Raw genomic sequence first — 20,227 nt, forward strand, 5'->3', positions numbered from 1 at the left:
CACAAAGGTGGACCTCTCTATACTGTTTTAAATATGTCGAAGGCTCTGAGGGTAAAAGTACAAAATAAAGGTCTTAACGTACTTCAAATTCATACGTTAATTTACATTTTACAAGGCTTTTGTACTCAAGGGTGGCCCTTATGTCTTTGGTCTAAATGTGGATTTATTTAAAAGCATTATAAAGATTAAGCTGAGGTATTTTTTCAATAAAACTGGTGATTCTACTAATGATGCTACATTTTATACTCTTTTTACATCTGAAAGTAAATCTCTCTTCTCTCTTTAAATACAATGTTTGAACAGTATATTATGTAAGATTATATAAAAACTCGTTAGGCAACAAGTTTATCCAAAGGCAAAAAAGTGGTTTTGTCATAAATCCTGCTGTACAAGATTTTCCATCGTATAAAGAAGATTGTATTGACTTTATTAAAAAAAAATTCTTCTGTAAATAATCTTCCTGGTAATATTAATCTTCTTGCATTAATGTGTGCTGATAGTTTCTAATACAGCACACGATGAGAGTTTCTATTATCTGTGCTTTTACTGGAAAAAAATCAGGGGATTTGGAAAATCCTCATAATCAAATTCACAAATTGCAGGGACCAGTGTGGGTTCTAGCTGTACTCCTAATTATGCTAATCTACAGTATATATATGGGTTTTTTGTAAGAATTTCATTTTTAACCCTAAAATAATTTGCCTCTAAACTACACAAATATTGTAGATGGATGACATTTTAGGGTGAGTTAGATGAACTGGATGAACGTGTCACTTTGTTGAAGAGCTTTAAAAACAATCTTTAATTTACATGTAAGTTTAGTGAAGAAAATACCTGATAATAACCTTTTACTGTTAAATGCACATCCCAACCCTGTCAAGAAAGTTTCACTTCTTCAAGAGCCAGAAGAGAGAGAGAAAGAGAGAGACAGAATTTAGCATATTCTGAAAACTGACTTTGAATTATGTCACATATTTAATGTTCATCCTGTTTGTACATAAACAGTGCTGAGATCATTTGGTTCATGCAACTTTTTTAGAAGAATGGTTATGGATAACAAATAGATCTTCACTTCACTTTGGGAATTGTGCTTAGCTATATCATACTTTTGAGATAACAAATGTTTATCATCCTTTCACAGGAAACAAAAACAGCCTGGAATAGACAAAGAAAAAAGAAACACTTTATAAGTAATATATGAATATAATTTTTGGACCTTTGCTCAGTATGCAGGCTAGTTTTAAACCTCCATTGTTGTTAAACAGCTGTTAATAATACTGTATCAGCCATTAGTGATGTTCCACTCTGACATATTTCTTAATTTTAAAATGTGCGATAGACATAGATACTGTTCAAACTGAATCCCCATAATTCCATTAGAGATTTGATGCATGCACAGTTGAGAGCTGAGGCATCAGTAATAGGAAAAAAGTACATCAAAATACATCATTTCAAAGTTTGACAACATCTGGCAGCAGCTAGAACTACTACAGCACAAGTAAAGCCACAGTAGGTTATCTACTGTACTTACTATCCAACTTCCCTTCCCATTGGGTCAAGAACCCACACTTTTTCAAACCCCTTCGGGATGAGATGCATTTGTGGCAATATTGTATGATTTGAGCCTTGACGTTCCCTCTGGCTGAGGCCTGATTGGACGACTTGTTGCTAAGGCCTCAGAAAGCTAAATACGGACACTTTTGAATCATTTGGGAAAAGAGCAGGTGCTTTATTCCCCAACTCTAAATTTCCAAGCTTGGTTAAAATGATGAGATAAACTATTTGTACTACTATTTGTAGATGGTTCTTAGACTGAAGACACACATAAATGGAGGGACGGCATGTACCTCTGGGAGCTTATTATTATAAGTACATATAATTCAAATGGAGCATAAAGAATTGATTGAACGTGTCAGCTGAACGTTTTCATTAATTTCACTGTTTTGCCACCTGAGTCTTTTTGACTCACTATAGTACAGAATGTAAAAACACTGCACATAATCAATTCAGCTTGGTTTTCATCCAGACCAAAGTTACACACTCTGCAAGTCCTCATTTGCATGTAAGAAGTGTTTATAAATGAGCCCCCGAGGAACCGACTGTACAGTAGCTGTCATTTCTGTAAGTACTCTGTAGCTTGGTGCATATATTGTTTAAATATTTACATATGATGAAGAGTTTTTGCGTAGCTACAGTATATTATTTTAATGAATTTTAACAAGGTTTCAGAAAATGTTTTAAGCAAGTAAACAAAAATATTAATGCTGAATAGAATTAATTGCATTACATAAGTTTTGAAGTTGTACTGTAATTATACAGAAGGCTGAAAAACATTGTTCCTACAGGGTAAAGCGAGAAAAAATATGTCTTATAATTAATAGATGTATTGTAAGAAAATGGTGGCCACAGGCCTGAGGCTATAGCTCTAAAGACTTTACTTTCCACAGTTATGAGAGGAGTTATGGACTCAAACAGCATTAAGTAATTTGAATATTCTTTTAATTTTTGTGTGTGTACTTGTGTCTGGGTTTACATTCGTTTCAAGATGCTGTGATGGGATGATATGATTTAATACAGTCTTATCCCAATCATACACTGGTGGACTGACAGGAACACCTGGAAGCTGAGCTTAGTACTCTGGTTGTGGAGAGCTGAGCATAATCGATCCCAGCCCAGCACAATAATGTTCAGGTGTTGAAAAAGGGAAAATAGTTGTTTTTGGTGCGGTTAAATAGACACTAATTAAATACTGCAGACATATGATGATGGATGAATCTGAGTGTGTAAATTATTATAGAAAACACAGATTCCACTGGGATGACATAAATAAACATCACTCAGTGTTTAAGCAAAATTGATTTCTCTTTGCTCGAGATGCTTCTCTAAAACACCACATTGTGCTGACTTCTCTGTTAGTCCCTCTACATCAGGTGTCACAAACTCGTGGCCCGGGGGCCCAATTGCGGCATGCGAGACGATATTTTGTGGTCTGCAGGACAATATGAAAGTTTAATGTTAGTGCGGCGCGTGGGTTTTATATGAAAGGCACTCTACCGCGTTGTGTGTGGAAGGTTCCTTTTTGTGCAAGCTGGAGCTGAACGAACCTACCAACCTCACAGTGGAGTACATGGCTCCCCGGGGGCTGGCCAATCGGCCGGGCTTGATGCAAGCAGAGAAACATTGCACAACTATGGTGGCGCCTGTGTAACATCACATAACCATCATAGAATTACTACTTCTTACTGTGTTTGTAATTAACATGTTCGACTTCGAGCTGGACGAAGTGAATGTTACCGGCGTTAACGACACCAATGTTCCATTAATGATTGACCCCCGACTCCCCTGAGCTTTCCAGAATGTTCAAGTGGACCATGTGCCAAAGTTTTTCTCTAACTTAAACTTCAAGTCCAAGTACAGATCCAGCCATACTGAGGGTCTCAACTGCTTCCTCCCTCAAGCCAAATGTGGCTCACCTATGTGAGAGGAAGCGCTGCCAGGTGTCTGGCAGCAAGAAGTAGGCAAAAGAAGAACCATTCATGTTCATGTTCAAAAGAACCCATTGAAGTTAAAGAACTGTTAGTAGTAATGTTTGAGAAGATTACATTTTTTTAACAATTTTTTTTTGCAGCTGTACCAACCCAAGTGTCTCTCTATGAAGCCATATTTAGGTGTTAAGGCTTCCCCACTAATGAAGTGCCTCAGGATGACTTTTGAATTTTGTAGACCTACACAGAAACTAAAATCTTCCTGGTTCCCAAAAAAAAAAAAAAAAAAAAAAAAAAGGATAAAAAAAAACAAACAAAAAAACAAAAACAAAAACTATATATATATATATATATATATATATATAAAGTCTATGTGATCTCAGTGGCATTTAGGTTATATGGAAAATAAGCTGCATGACAAATAAAAGTTTGTGATACTATATATAAATGTTTGAGAAAACAACTTTAACAGATGAAGATTGTTAAGCCTTAAATACAAACACTACAAGTGAAAAGCTGTTGTTTGGTTATAAACAAACGACACCACAGTCGTGTTTCTTAAATTTCACCATCACTAAACTCCCAGTTAGTAATTTCATTTAGCCACAGTTACCGCTTCTAAATAAGCTTTGCTAGTGATCGCGAGTGATAGACTGAACGAGGCTGTAAAAAATATTATTAATAGATGAAAGATGAAAATTTGAGCCTCCATCTCTGGCCTGATAGTGTTTGATGTTCTCACAATTCAGCCACTTGTTAGCACCAAGTTTATAAGAAATTTAGAGCTCAAAAATTGCCTAAGTGGGGTAATTATTGATTCATTTGATGTCATAGTATAAAACATTAAAATCTTTTGACCTTTTGCTAGCTACAGTTTTTATTTCAGGCTTTTAATCAAAACGACATTCTGTGAACAACCTTTAGGACAGGGAAACCTGGAAGAGCAAAAATTTATTTCTTTAAAACACATCAGCTAGACATGGTGCTGATACATATTTTGTCAATTCAAAATGTATGATAGAAATAAATAATGTCCCAACTTATGTGAACTGCCCTAACTGCACTGGAAATCTCACAAAAGTTGAGTTGACCATCTGAAGTACATTGTGGGCCAATGTTTATCAAAAAAAAGTCAATTATATAATTTGGAATGAGTGAAGCGTTGTGTTGGGCTGGTGTGTTTTTATAGTTTTTGCATACCATCCTTCCATAGTCCTATGGCACAGAGGAAAGATTCAGAACAGAGAAACCCCCTGAATTTCAGGGGGCTCATCTGTGTCTACGGAACAGATGATTAAGCAAATCCAGGCTGCTGACTGACAACAAATATGAGTAGGGAAGATTTAATGTTGGTTTAGCGTCTGTATGATGATTATGGACAACACGATGACCGAAATAATCCTTTATTGTTTTTGATGACACTGCTCTAGTTTGCAGTTTGGATCAGTTTATCTTAGCTACCATCTACCTTTTTCCAACTTTGATGTTACCTTAACTCGAAAAGTTAATTGATTTATACCTGCTGTGCTGTAGAATCACCTTTGGGTTTTGTCACAGTGGGTTTACCAAAGTTGTATTGCTCAAACTAAGATGATATGGGTGAAATTTTTAGCTTTTATAAATACACAGATATGCTTAAAGAAACTGTAGATCTGATGGGAACTTAATAATCCGTCATCCAATTATGTAGTGTTTTTTGGACATAAAGAGAATTTCCACAAACTCTGCTAACATGTAAAGATTTCTGATAACATATGCAAGTGTTTACCTGTAGATCAGAACCTCGTCATCAGAGCAGTTGTACTGGAGCTGGTACATCTTTACTTTGGGAGCTGACTTGTTCACTGTCCACTTGACCAAAGCTGAAACAGCTGTCACCTCTGAGATTAACACAGCCCTCTCTGGTTGGAAGGGAGCCCCCTTGCTAGTCCTAGTGGTGCCTGTGATATCAGAGAGGCGTGATTTAGGCTGTGCTGGTTGCCCAGTCCCGTTGCTGATGTGGGGAAGCTGGACAATGGACACCTCCATGGACGCAGTGGACTCCCCAGCCACATTAGCAGCAATGCAGGTGAATGTGCCAAAGTCCTTGGAGGTGGTGATAGTGATGCTTAGAGTTCCATTGCTGTACACTGCAGTTCGTGAGGAGTTACCAAGCAGCCTATCTTCAGGGGAGATCCAATGAATAGTGGGGGAAGGGTCCCCTGTGGCTTCACACCTTAGGCTGGCTGTTTGGCCTTCCAAGACCAGCATCCTGTGGGTGTGCTGGGTAATGAGAGGTGGCGTACACACAAACTCCTCCTCCTTTAGATTCCAAAAGTAACGACCCTTTAGAGTGGGAGGGGAGGCACAGGTCTCCAGCTCGTCGTCTCTCTCAAGCCTCCGCAGCCAAAGCATCTCACAGTTGCAGTGCAGAGGGTTCCCACCTAAACTTAGGGACAGCTGGGGAGCATATGGTGTAGTTGGGATCATTGAGTCCTGTGCTCGGGCAAAGATGGGATCAGGGGGTAGCTTCTGCAAACGATTTGAAGTCAAATCCAGCCTTGCCAACCTTTCCAGATCCGTGAAGGTGCCCTCTGGAATAAAATCTAATAGATTATGGTCTAGACTGAGCTGGTGCAAGTTGATCATCTGGCGAACTGAGTCCCAGGGCAGCGACATCAAGTTGTTATAGGAGAGATCCAGATCCTCTAAGGCAGGAGCCAGGTCTTCAAAGGCCTTGTCATGTATGCATCCCAGTTGGTTGTTATTTACGATGAGGTGCTGCAGGTTTACAAGGCCTCGTAAATCATCAGGGCCTAGCTCTGTTAAGCGATTGTTATCCAGATGAAGTGAGCGCAGAGTTTCCAGGTCACCAAAAGAGAAGGGCTGAATATAGCTGATAGTGTTCCTGGAGAGGGTCAAGTCCACCAGGTCAGTCATATTGGCAAAGTCCTGTTGTGTTATGCGGAGGATGTAGTTGCCTCCCAGCCGGAGCTCCACTGTGCTCCGGTCGATGTCTGGAGGCACAAATAGAAGGCCTTTGGAAGGACACAATGTTCCCAGTGACTCAGACAGATTCTGGCATACACAGTACTTTGGGCATGCGTGTGCGATCATCACTGTGGCTCCCAGGACCAGCAGGCAGCAGATGATGTGGTCCATGGTAGGGTCATACATAGAAACCTGTATGACAAACAGAAAAGATTTTAAGAGTTTAAAATATTATTCATTGCCTTATAAGCAAACAAACAAGACACTTCTGAAACAACACAGTAAACACTCTGATGCATAAGGGTTAAAAAATCTGAACCACAGGCCAAAACTATATCTTAACACAAAAGATCAGTAACTTGAAATAATTTGTCAGAGAAGTGTTTTAATCGGATGACTTGAAATGTCTGCTTGACTCATCTGAAATCTTAATCTGATGCCCACAGTAATCATTAAAGTTTTATCTTATCTTACACATTCCTTGTGGGAGCCTCACAGGGTAATGTGTCCTGTAAGGCTGCCTAAGATCTGACAAGACTCTTGCCCAGCTCAACTGCTGCTGTCATCACAGCTGAAGGCATTAGAACTAAGTTTTGATCTATGAGTTTTATGTTTTGCTTAATGTCTTCGAGGAGGCTCAGAGAGAGAAGACAAGAAGGTGAAAAGTAGAGGGAGGAATAAGGCTATGCCAATGTAAGAAGAGATTAAAGTGTCAGGATACATGTCAGTTTATGTAATGGCTGGGTTCTATCCCTGTACACGATATCTTGTTACCTGTTAACCAAGCAGCTCAGTAAAGCAGAATGATATAATAAAATTATAGAGAAAGCTGTACAAGTCCTGTTAAGAAGTCAGAGAAAGAAAAAGAGACTAGGGAAACAGAAACTTATTTCTATGGGATACAAAGCTTCTGGACATGTTCTAGTCAAAACAATATGCATTATATTGTCAGTGACATTCATCCTATGTTTTTCCGTTATTTATATGCCCCCAGGGAACAATAGAACGATTTCCATCATAGTCATGTGACCCAGGTCAATTTCTCTGGGGGGAGAGACCACTTAGGTGTAGATAATGCTGCAATCATAATGTAGTCCTGTGATCAGGGAATATGGCTTAATAACTCATGTGCAGACTGTTAGACAGCAGGCGTTTAGAGACAGTGTGAGCTGTAACAGAGTGCCAATGAAGGGGGAGGGGTTAACACTGCTGATAATTTGATGGCAGGGCAAAATATTTACATGAGTCAAACAGACTAGGATGTCGAGTGCAAACACTTTTTTATGCTCAAAAAAAGTGCTAAGACAGTGACACACCTGCACTATTTAGTCTGTAACATATACAGTGTGATAACCTAAAGACAGCCATATCAAATGCTTCGATCTACATTACAAAATATTGTTCGATGAATCACATTTTTGCATTGAGTTGAAGTATTCTCATCATCACATCGATATGATGGAGGCACTAATGGTCATAATGATGATGATGTATACTTCAGCTGGAGGGATAGAGACATAAAATATGAAAGCTGACTGCATGAGCAAACACACAAAGAAATTACTTATTTAAATGCATTTTTCTGTGTGTTATGAGACAAAGAGCTTATATAATGAATTTGTAACCCAGTTTCACACACACACACACACACATTGAGGATGGCGGTGTGGCCATGCAATTCTCCACCACAAGCAACTTGGGGTTCAGTGTCCTGCCTATAGGGACATTACAACGTATGGACAGGGGGAGCTGGGGATTGAACTGCTGACCCACTGACTGGTGGATGACTGGTGGGTGGTCACTCTACTGGATCTCCTAATGCACAGTCGTCCCAACATATAGTGTATTTAGTTACCAATACACCAATTATCAATACATAACAGCACCTAATGCACATGAGCTTTTGATTGTGTCACAACTAAGATAAAAACAAATATCCCTGCTTTACAGTCAAACCGGTAGAACCCTGCAATTAGAAACATGTTGCAACTGTCCCCATACTCAGCAGTCATGTACACTGATAAGATCAGCCAGAAATGCACAGTTTGCTGTGTATAGAGGGCTGTGTAGATGTGATAAATCCCTCTAGGTGCTATTAATGTTGTGGCACATTAATGCAAATAAATACAACATGAGCAGCATTACTGTCCATTCTGCTAAACCACATCAACAAAACTTTATAAGAACAGTCTATTAAATATGTTTGAAACCCCAGGTATGTGAATTAAATGATGAGGTGTAGGTGGTCATGATCCTTCATAAATTCATATAAATATATTTAGTTTGCTCATCTGCATTGTTTACCTGGAGAGTTAAAATAAACCAACAGAAGCATGGCTGCTGCCTATGCTGTGACCTATTTAATTCAATTATAAATAATTAAATTAAAAATATTTTTATATTGATTTATTTTAATATTCAGGTAATTATAATGTTTTCATTATCTTGAGATAACAAAGCTAGTTTTCTCATGATGACAACATAATTTATCAAAATCCAAATGAGTGTTTCCACCAACTATCACAGATTTATAGTCTTTGACAGTTTGGAAGCAGCACACACTTGAATGAGCAAATGAGTCAAGACACTTAAGGAGTGGATGGAAATGACTAGACAATTTCGAGATTGATTTCTCACGTGTTTTTGTGCCAAAACAAATACTGGCACCAACTGGGAACTTTGACTTTTTAACTTAACAATTTAAGCGTAAAAACATATAAGGTGAAAAAAAACACACAGCAAAATCATGAACTGCGAGGACAATGTGGACATACATAGAGAAATGTAGTTAAAATAATATGTTCAGGTAAAACCTCAACTTATTCACGCCCATTGTAAAGACTGGGTCTCAGGATTAAAGTCTAGAATGTTTAATGTGCTCACACTGTCTCTGTCAGCGCTGTCTAAGCCAGACTGGCACTGACCAGGACCAAGACATCACGACAAAGTCACATTCATAATTGGCTGTACAATCGTTGATCGTGTGCCCAATTTAAGACATTATCCTTTAAAGTCTTTGATATAAAAATTAAATTTAGCTATTCAACAGTGAATATAGGATTTTTGTGTTAATATAGTTGTTAAATGATTAGCATTGGTGACATAAACCTTCCTCTCTTCATGCTTAAAAAGAAATAAGTACTTTTTGTTTGGATCCCAAACTAAACAGTTTCAGATTTTCACACCAAATCTAACAGAAGTCAAAAGCAACCAGACCAAGCAAAAACTAAAAGTTTGTCATTGTAAATGTAAAGCAAAATATTACTCAACACTTACTTACTTACTTATAGTTACTAAAAACTCATGAACTCAACCAAGTACACAACACAAAAAGTAGAAATGGTCAGGATTTTGACTAGGTCACTTCTTATTCTTGGGACCATCGCCTTGCTATTTATTAACCCACTGATGACCTGACGTCTTTAGCAGGATCACTGTCATCTAAATAATTAAACTTTTGACTCATCAGTCCATAAAAGAAATCCCTTTACTCATGTTACATTTATGATGGATTGAGTTTGAAGATCTGAAACAGTTTAGTTTGAAATACACAAAAAACAGATTTATCAGGGTGGGGGTTGGAATGTTATTCACAACAGAAATAAAATGCATTTGAAATGCTACACATTTGCTTTTTGCAAAAAGGTCTAATGGAGTCAAATATTATGTGTAAAACCCACTGCTCCTTTTTTATTTTCCTAAGAAATCCACCTACTAATAATGAATGCAAACTGTTTTGTCATTGTCTTCAAATAAATATTAGATTAAGACAGTGATAACACTAAGACAACTGTACAGATTATAAATGTATCCAAGGACCCCACAGGGGCCTGAAACTGTTAATATACTTCTCACCAGACTTTAGCCTTAAGTAAATCATCTGGTCAAAGTCGAGGGCGGTGTGTGAAGGATGGAAGATGTGGAGGTCAGTGAGTTAGCAAAATGATATCTCCCCTGACAAGCGAAGCATGGCGACCATGCAGGTGGCACTCTCATATGTTGAGCAGCCCCAGGACAGCAGTAATCAGTAGAAGGTCTTAATGTGGACACTCATCACAGATCTTGACAGAAACCACGGCACAGACTCTAGGGCCGCCAGGCTCCAGCCTTCACCCCGATTGGCGTCAGGGTGGACAAGGAGTGACTGGCTGCAGAGCCACTTCACAGCCAACCCTTATCTGAAGTCAGGCAGGCCCATACTGCTACTGTAGATAGACTTGTAAATGTGGGTCTCAGTGTGGTCATGATAACCACTATTTCATTACTACTTCTATACCAAAGTCAATATTGAATTTCCTGAACATTCACGACTTTCACTTGCTGTGTGTGTGCAAGCTGAAATTTGATTTTTCATTTTCATTTTCATTTCAGCTTGAGCTCCAGGGGGTATAGAGTCTGCACAGACAGCACTTGAGTTTGAATAGTAAGGAGAAGGAAGAAAAGGTGGTAGTACTGAAATACACAGAACTGCAGTCTGTCTCCTGGCAGTTCCTCTGACAAAAAACATCAGTTGGAGTACTAGACACTAGTACAGAACTTCATTGTCTGCTGTCGTGTCATTACAGGGAGGAGGTTTTGGGTATTAAACTGTGTATTGTTTTAAAGGTGGATCATTGTATTGTATCAACAATTTGATCCTAATGACAAAAAATGTCACTTTCCCAAAAACTGCTGTACAAATGTCATATATTAATATTTTTTTCCAATTTAAATGAGTCAGCCTTTTAAAGCTACTTCAGCCTATACATATCAAATATTCTATTTTTGTTTTTTTAATAACTTTTTAATTTACAAATAATGGACTATACAGCAGTTAGGAAAAAATTCTACTACAGTAGGTGCTTACGTGAAAAAGCTGTGAACAAATTTACGGAAACGATTCTTTCATCTTTTGCTTTGCCATGGGTCAATACAATGGAGAGTAGCTACCCTAACTTTATGGTCTTGTTGATATTTCTGCAACCTCGTTACATACAATACTCAGTGTTGACGGTGTTGCCCTTCCGAAAAAAAAGGCAGTAAACCAGAAGAGGCAATCTCCATGGTATAATTCACAAACTCGCAACATAAAGCAGGCAACATGAAAGTTAGAAAAGAAGTGGCGTTCCACTAATTTAGAAGATTCCCATTCAGCCTGGAAAAACTGTTTGAACATGTTTGAAAAAGTCCTCGGTAAAGCCAGCATAAAACAGCATATTATTCATCACGTGTCACTGAATAGACACCTTCGTATTAGATATCATTAATCTATCTATACAAAGGCACCAAAGGTCTGTATGGTAGCTGTAATCAAATCGCTACTTAAAAAAACTCTGTCTTGACACAGTTGTTTTAGCCATTTACAGACCAATATCCCCTTTATTTCTAAAATCCTGAAAAAATATTGAAAAATAGTTGCAGCAATAGTAGGAATATTTAGTTTGAAGACTTACAGTCAGGATTTAGAGTTCATCATAGTACACAAACAGCACTGGTCAAAGTCACCAACAATCTTCTCTTGGCTTCAGATAATGGGCTAGTCTCTATAATTGTCATGATCCCTAATTCACTAATTCACCCCCTTCAAGACTTTTATTTTGCAGTCACTTCTTCCCCACGGCTACATTCCACACGCTCACTACCAGGATTGCCTCTGTGTTATGGATCCAGACCACTACATCTTCCCCAGTGCACATTCCTCCCACCATTTCCCTACCCTTTCTTCATGTTACTCATCCTCGCTGCATCTCAAGATATATCTACTCTACCAGGACCATACTCCACTCTTCCCAATAAGAACCTTGCTTTTCCTCTAGACTCCGCTCATCTCCCGACTCACTCTAGTAAGTTTTGTTTTTATGTTCAGACACCATATCCCACATCTTTGTGTCCTCTCTCATAGACTGGAGTTCACCACCATCTAGCGAGTTGGATGACTTACTACATCCCCATCCTGTTTTGCCAACTATTATACTTTATAATAAACCTTATTTAAACTGAGAAGTTGTGTCAAGTGCCTTATTGGGTCCAACCCTAAAACTAGTACCTTTAAATAATTGTTCTCTGAGATCTTAGTGCTGCATTTGACACCACTGATCACAACATTTTATTACAGATACTGGAACATGAAATTTGGTTTGAAGCAACTGCACTAAATTGGTTAAAAGACAAAAGACTTCAAAATCTAGAATAGAATTTAAAACTTACATAAAAGCTCTAAACGGTCAAGCTCCATCATATATAGAAGACCTCATAGTACCATATAATCCCAGTAGACCACTTTAAATTCAGATTGCAGGCCTACTTGTGGTTCCCAGAATATCCAAAGGTAAAATGGGAGGCAGAGCCTTTAGCTATCAAGGTCCTCTCTTGTAGAACCAGCTCCGAGCTCAGATTCGGAGAAACAGATACCCTTGTCACCACTGTGTGACATTAACTTTTTCATCTTTCTCCTGTAGTTGTCTCTCCTTCTCTGTCTCCCTCTCCCTTGACCAACCAGTTAAGGCAGATGGCCGCCCACCCTGAGCCTGGTTCTACTGGAGGTTCTTCCGTTAAAGGGAGTTTATCCTCTCCACTGTTGCCTAGGGCTTGCTCAAAGGGGAATTTTTGGGTTTTCTCTATACATCATGTAGCAAATAATCAGAAATCTGAGACTGCTGAAATATGATTTTCCTCTATTTTGGTTAAAATTCATTCATTTCAGTGGTAAACTCACTTTGCTTCATTTTCTCCTCATCATGTGTCATCATGTGTCAGAACACCATGCTTGAATTGCAGTAAAGCATTAACATACAGTAAGGCTTTTTGACCTATTTACAGTGATGACACAATGCCTAAAAATATTAAGAAAAAAGATGAATCAGTTTCATTTTTTTGTTAAAAGAAGTGAAACAGTTTTGTTAGAGTTAGAAAGATTGTGGTTTGAGACCTACTTGGAAGACCAGTGAGAGAGAGCATACAGAGAGGAGGTATAGGGGGCCCTTTAACACTTTTACCACAAACTATTCAATGCTTTAACATCTCTGCTGGTACGACCAGAGGCAACATCAAGCAGCACAAAGCTGGAACCTGCTTGGCCAAGGTTAGAAAAAGATTATAGTTATAGTTAAATTGAAAAAATAAAAATGAGTGACGTGCAGTCTTTGCATTAAGGTCAGATGCTTTGAAGCGTAAAAACTGCCAAATCAACATGCGGACAATGATCCGCTGTGGCAACCCTGAACTCACGGGATAAGCCGAAAGGACAAAAAAAAAAAAAAAAAAGCACTAATAGCATTTGCTTTTACTGAGTCAAATACAATCCTCTCCAAATGTTTTAAACCTGCAAGGCTAATTCATTTGTATTTGCTGTTCAGAATTTCAGCTTTTATTTAATAGTGTTTACAACTTGATACATTAAACAGCATAGACAATAGCACTGTTTGTATCAGATAATCTGCATTTTACCTCATCAAAAATGTGTTTCTTGTTGTCCAGGTGCATCTTGTGAGATTGATTGTTCAAATAATGAATAGCTCTAAATGAATACTGTGGGATTTAGTCTTAGGTTTCACCTGTGAAGGATGTTTTGGTAAAGAAAGAAAAAGTCTATTTCAAAATGAAATATTGTATGAATATTTTAGAGCCAGTAAGGCTTTGAGTGTATACTGGGCATGTTGAGTTCATGAATCAACTTGCCTTATGCATGGTGATTCCTTGCTCAGCCACATTCTTACTCCATTCTCAACTAATGATCACGTGTTCCCCACAGATCGGAGGAGTGGGGCATGATTAACTCTTTTCCAAACTGAAAGTGAAAACATCAGGTCTCATGGAAGAACATTTCCCTGCCTTCCATAACGGTTAATGCTGAAATGTGGAAGTTGCTGTGTTACTAAATATGCCTGTAAAAATACTTCATTGGCAGTCATGGTGAGGATGATGATGGTTAGAACACAAGAAATTAATTTAGCTTTTCATTTCTTACTGTATGTATTTTACTCGCATTTATATTTCTGTATCTTCAAGTAATTATGATGACAAAATATAATAAAAGCTACTAGAGGTTATATAAAATCTCAGTTTGTGAGCTCTTGGTGAATACTGCAGCAATGTGGAATTGGGCCATGGATTCAACTCTGACGTGACAGTCAGACTTATCACATCTACAAATATGATATTTGGGTGTTAGTCTGTGTTGAAACTATTGTCTGCAGGAGAGCAGCTGCAGAAGCAGGATCATGGCTCTGATACTTAATCTAATCTCTGAGACATGGCAGACTAGCTTCTATTAACATTCTGCCTCTGCAGGGTTATGTGAACAGCCCTAAGTAGCTTTTAGGCAGAAATCTGCCTATCGTCTTCACGAGGCTGTTAAAGTTAGCATTTTATTAGATGAATGAGTGCAGAGCTTATTAGAGGCAGTGGAAGTCTTATCCTGACAAGGTGGGACCCGTGGGAAAGGAGCAGTAGTTTAGGTGGCTGCAGACTGAGATTTGGAAAAAAGATTCAGAGAGTCAGAGAGAGATGGGTTTGCTCTGTGATAAATGAAAGTTGAATGAAAAATTTTGGATCCTGTTACGATGAAGTGGCAAAAAGACGTCAACACAATATTTAATAAACATTCAGCTAGTACAAATATTTCTTTATCATTAGAAGTAACAAAAATGCTCTAAAAGTATATATAAATTAAATTGTAGAAGAATAATGAAATAGTTTGCATCCTCCGTAATTAACCCTATAAGGAGCCCCCATAGTAGAGCAAATATGATAAAGGGCCCTCTTGTTGCTTCCACCTAAGCAAATGAAGACAAGGCAATGATGTTTGTGGATCAGGTGCCCTTAATATTTTCTCGTCCCTGCCGCTCAGATAGGCTGAGTCTGCCCCTGCTTTGTGGAATAGTAGTCTGTAGTCTGGCACTAATTCACCTATGCTCAAACTGCATGGAAAATTATAAAAGTCTGAAGAGGTCTTATATATTCTGCAACAACGCTCTAAGATAAGGTAAGACTTTGATCTGACAGCATTCAGCTGATTTGAGTCTTCTCATGCAATTAAACTGTTAATTATTAGAAAGTCTGAGCCCATATTAATGCTTCAGAAGTTGAATGAACAGCATCAACATCTAGTTACAATAGGGTGAAATTGTAAAAATAACAAAGCCCTTATTGCAAGGTCAGGGTTGATGGGTGGGTGTCAAAGCACACAACTTTCGAATGAAAACACTAGTGTAAATGTTTTTACATTTTCTGATGTTCTTTTTACGTTTTACCCAAACCACAATCTTTCCCTAACCATAAAATTCTAATTTGTTTGACTAAACCATAAACCTGTATATTTAATGTCTAAACCAAACAGCATTGTGATATACATGTGGTGATGGTGACCGTCTGAGCCTGCTAGCATGTGATGCAGTTACATTCTGGCTCATATCTATGGAGCTGAGAACAACAGATTACAGCCAATGAATGGCATAATAACTTCTGTCCCTGATGAACAACACTAAACTGCTGTGATATGTGCTGGGATTTTGACTTCTGTATTGTTCACTAAATTGTGTTGTGTTGTGTTTGTGTCTCTGACAGGCTTCTTCTGCATGGCAACATAGGCTCAGGCTAATAATAGGTATCAGTATTTTTTTGTAATGCATCTTGAATAAACAAGATGCTTTCTCTCTATCCACCATACAGTATATTATAGCTTAGGAACAAATGTCCATCTTCTAGACTTGGAACATGTCCCTTTCTGCTGCAGTGCCATTTCGAGTTCTCCTGTACGGACGGCTGTGTGAACTTTGGAAGTTCCACCGATCTCATTAATCAAAAGTGAGTGGGAGGGGTTTTGGTAAAAGCCATTCAGGGTCAAGATTAGCTTATTCAGCTAAGTAACAGAAAGACAGAAGAAAAAATAGGCTGGCAGTTCTTCCACAGTCCCATTGCTCTCTTGTTAATAAGCCCACAGCCTGGTCAGTGTTGGTTCTGTCTCATGCCCCCACCTTGCTGACTCTGTTGTCTGAACCCTGTTTCTGTGAAGCTCTTTTAAAAAGTGTCAGAATTGCATTTGGAAGCAGAAGTGACATCATGAAATTGCTTTTTCTTTGTCCGGCTAATTAACCTTCTTAGCGCTCTGTAGAGTCTCTTAGATTTGTCTTTGGTATGACAGTTGTACTATGAGGCCTCCATTCGTTCCAAACAACCACGCACCAGCATTTCAAAGATGCTTCTCCTTGACAGAGTGACAGGGCAGAAACTTTGGAAAATGTTATTACAGGCTGAAAAGGGGTGCTTAGGCAATCGCACTCAGAAACTTCAACAACCAGGGAAATAAACTTTAAAGAGACCATTTCATGCATAATATCCCTTTTATATTTTTATTCTGAAATAGTTAGATTTTTTTATAATAGTGCACTACAACTTCCCCAGCCCGAAAAAAAATGCGTATTTTTAGCTCCATTCTCTGTAAGGCCCCTTCAGTCTAAGTGTACTTTAGGTTTGTTTATGGCCAGACAATATTTGTAGGTAGGACTGGAGGTGTTTGGTGGGTCCAGAGAAAGTCTCTGGGAGTCACAGAGAGAGATAGAGACAAGATTTTATTTGGCATTATTATTTATTCCCATTTTGTTGCTAAAAATGTATTTAATAGCATTAGAAAAAGATCTATTCTTTAATATTTATGGTATTTGGATTTGTATCGTCCACAGGTCTATTAATCAGCGATGTAAATTCAGAATAATCAGGAACAAATAAACATCTTGTTTTTTTTTTGTGGTTGCTGTGTCTTGAAAGGTTAGGTAACAAGAAGCGTGTGTATAACTGTGCGGATGATGTCATCATTGACATCACTGGCTGCCTTTGAAGTGTTTGTCTTTGAAATTTGCCTACCCAGTTGTTAAAGAAACAATCTATTCAGCGCTAAGGGAAGGATGTGGATTGTGTGGCTGTGGAGGTACACGGTTTCTTACCATGTTCTGTGGAATTATTTAAAACATTTTCTGTGTAATTACTTTGTTATCTGCTCAATTGGAATCAGAAACTCAATAAATGTTCGGTGTTTGTCATACAACAATCTCTGGAGTGAACAATCTTTCTATCGCAGGACACGACTAAGCCTGCCTTTACAATATGTGCAAATGTGCCACCAAACACTGATAACACAGAGGGCAAAAGTCAAAAAATGTTTGAGAAAGCAGCTCTGCTCTGAAAATATGAGAGAGCCTCTCCTTCACCCGTAATGCTGCAGCAATCTCAAAACTCCCTCTCTACACTATAGATCATGTTTCCACAGATCACTGACCTTCATAGTCAAGCCTCTCCAGGGACAATACTGAGAGAGATAACAGGCTTCAATGTGAGTAGTCTCCTCAAATGCCAGGGCAGCTGAGTGGAGGGCAACACACAATATGAAGTGCTTACCGGCATGACTGCTCCTTCTCTGATGTTGTTACATGTGACCTGAGTTCAGCTGTGTAGCAACATGAGAAGCCAAAACTATTTTTAAAGAGGCAACAAGATTTCAAACATGCACTTGCATCTCATGAAATGTGAACACTTTTCTGATAGGACTTTGCTTTGATGTTTTGTCCTTGACTTAGATTTTTGCTGCCTTGTACCTCACTTGTAAGTCGCTTTGGATAAAAGCAGCTGCTAAATGACTAAATGTAAATGTAGAGATAAAGTCATAAAACATTAACATCAGGTTTCAAAAACAAAGAGAATGTATTAGAAGAATTAGTGCTGTACCATATCATATTGTCTGTGATTTAATCCTCCATGTTCATCATATTATTATAATTGCAATACTGACATGTCATAAAATCCATTTATTTTATGGATTTTATATTTGTGGCTACATAATTCATTTAGTATTTGTTGATGTCCAGGCTTAATATTTTAGCTCCAAAGTCTGTCTGCTGATATAATGTGCCTGGGAACATATTGTTGAATTATTATATAATTGCAAGATCTCTTTATTGTTATTGTAGATGAAAATTGTGGCATAGTACATGTTTCTTCTAGGCCAAAAGGTTTGGAAGCACAATGTACAGAATGTTAATACAATTTTGCTGATGACACACAATTATACAGCTCTTTAAACCACATGCTGCTAAAACTCTACCTATAAAGTATCACACATATGAGATCAAACTAACACTACCAACAAAAGCTGTAGATGTAAAAAACCAGAAGGAATGAAACAGCCTGTTACATTCACAGTAGCTGGCAGCAGACTGTGTAAATAAAAAGCGTGGGATTCTTAATCTTTCTTACAAAGAGCAAATCATTTTGTAGTGAAATCTGAAACATATAACACCTTCTACTGCCAAGGCCACTGAGGATTGCTTGAGGAATCAATGTTTGTGACACTAAGTGTAATTGCTGTTTTGTCTCAATCACAATAAGCCGAATTGAGCTGGGCAGAGTCATCTTCAAGATCTGCAAAATAATCTACTAATCAGAATCTAAGTCACTTATATAAAGTACAATGCACACAGGAATTAGACTCGATGAAAAACGGAACAGAAGAGAAATTGGAATAATTAGACAAGTGAGAGAATTAACTAAGGTTACAGGTTCAGATTTTTTTTGGTGTGTCTTAAAATATGTGTCTGGCACTCATATGAACATTAAAAAAGGTTTTACTTACTGTAATCAGTCATTCTGTTGAAACTGAGCTTTAGGATAACATATGATAAGCAAATGACGGGGGCCAAAATCTGTACTGAAAGGTATTACAAAGTTTATGTGAAGACAACAAAAGGAGTCAGCCTTCCAAATTAGTCTTATTAATTTTCGAAAACAATGTTGTTTTTTTTCTTTTTGTCACTCTCCCTCTACTGCAACAGGGAAACACTGAGGGGGAAACAGTTTTGCTAATATATTTGGAGGCTACTCCAGACACCTGACTACAAGCTCTCGTGCAAACTCCAAAAATGGAGACTTGAGGTGACTTGTTAGGTTTGATCTGCGATTTTGTGAACAATGAGATAATTTACACCTGAGGACGAAGCTTGTAAAGCTTGTTCATTTGTCTGCTATTTCTTATCAGGCAATTTTTATATTTATATTAGCATTTCACTTGTGTCAAGGTTACTGCACTTAAATATCTTAACTAAACTATGGTACCTTGTTATTGCTGGTTCTGAGTAAAGGAAAGCTTGAAACTTATCAGAATTATCAAGCTTAACTGACAAATACAACACTGCTTTGTCAATTCAGAATTTCTTGTTTTCTTCCTTTTTATCACTTCACATAATAAGAACAGTCTTAGCTGTTAAAAACTTAAACTAGGAAATCAAAAAATTGATGCACACTTGCACAACTTCACTACATGTTGTGGTGTGTTTGTTAGCTACAGCAGCTCCCGCTGGTGTGGCTGTGATGACTTATGCTTATTGTAAGTTAACTCACTTACACTTTGTCACAAATATAATTTCTTATTTCATTTTCTGTTGTGTTTCTTGTATTTTCTTTTCTTGTAGTTTCTTGTGGCTACAAATGGCTTTTTCTGACAACTTAATTGGAATCGCTGTTGCCTTGTGTGCAAAAATCGTTGCCATGGTAACTTACAGTACATTTTTATAACTTTAGATAGGGGTGTGGAGGGAGTGACTCACTGAGGGGAGTTGTGGATTTCTTTTGTTGCTGATACAAAGGTGAAATAACGTGTCGTCTTTGCAGCGTGTTCAAGTGCCTCAGACAAGGCTGATGCAGCAGTTTGTCTTTGGTGCCACTAGTTTTTTTGATGTAACCTTGGCGTGTCACTGCCCTTTGATGAATAGCAGACTCATAATTCTCAGGTCATGGTCAATCATATG

General features: G+C 38.0%; 1 protein-coding gene across 2 annotated transcripts in view; it reads right to left on the bottom strand.

Annotated features, from left to right (window-relative positions):
• The window catches only part of lrfn2b (leucine rich repeat and fibronectin type III domain containing 2b), a 156,533-nt gene that overhangs the window by 16,181 nt on the left and 120,125 nt on the right, over positions 1-20,227 (bottom strand). For both annotated transcript variants that reach the window (XM_067482721.1, XM_067482722.1), the window contains exon 4: positions 5,254-6,647. In XM_067482721.1, coding sequence (XP_067338822.1) covers positions 5,254-6,641 — 1,388 coding nt within the window. In that variant the 5' untranslated portion in view covers positions 6,642-6,647. The remainder of the gene's footprint in view (positions 1-5,253; positions 6,648-20,227) is intronic.

This window comes from Channa argus, chromosome 17 (assembly GCF_033026475.1).
Source record: "Channa argus isolate prfri chromosome 17, Channa argus male v1.0, whole genome shotgun sequence".
In the NCBI taxonomy this organism is placed as follows: domain Eukaryota; kingdom Metazoa; phylum Chordata; class Actinopteri; order Anabantiformes; family Channidae; genus Channa; species Channa argus.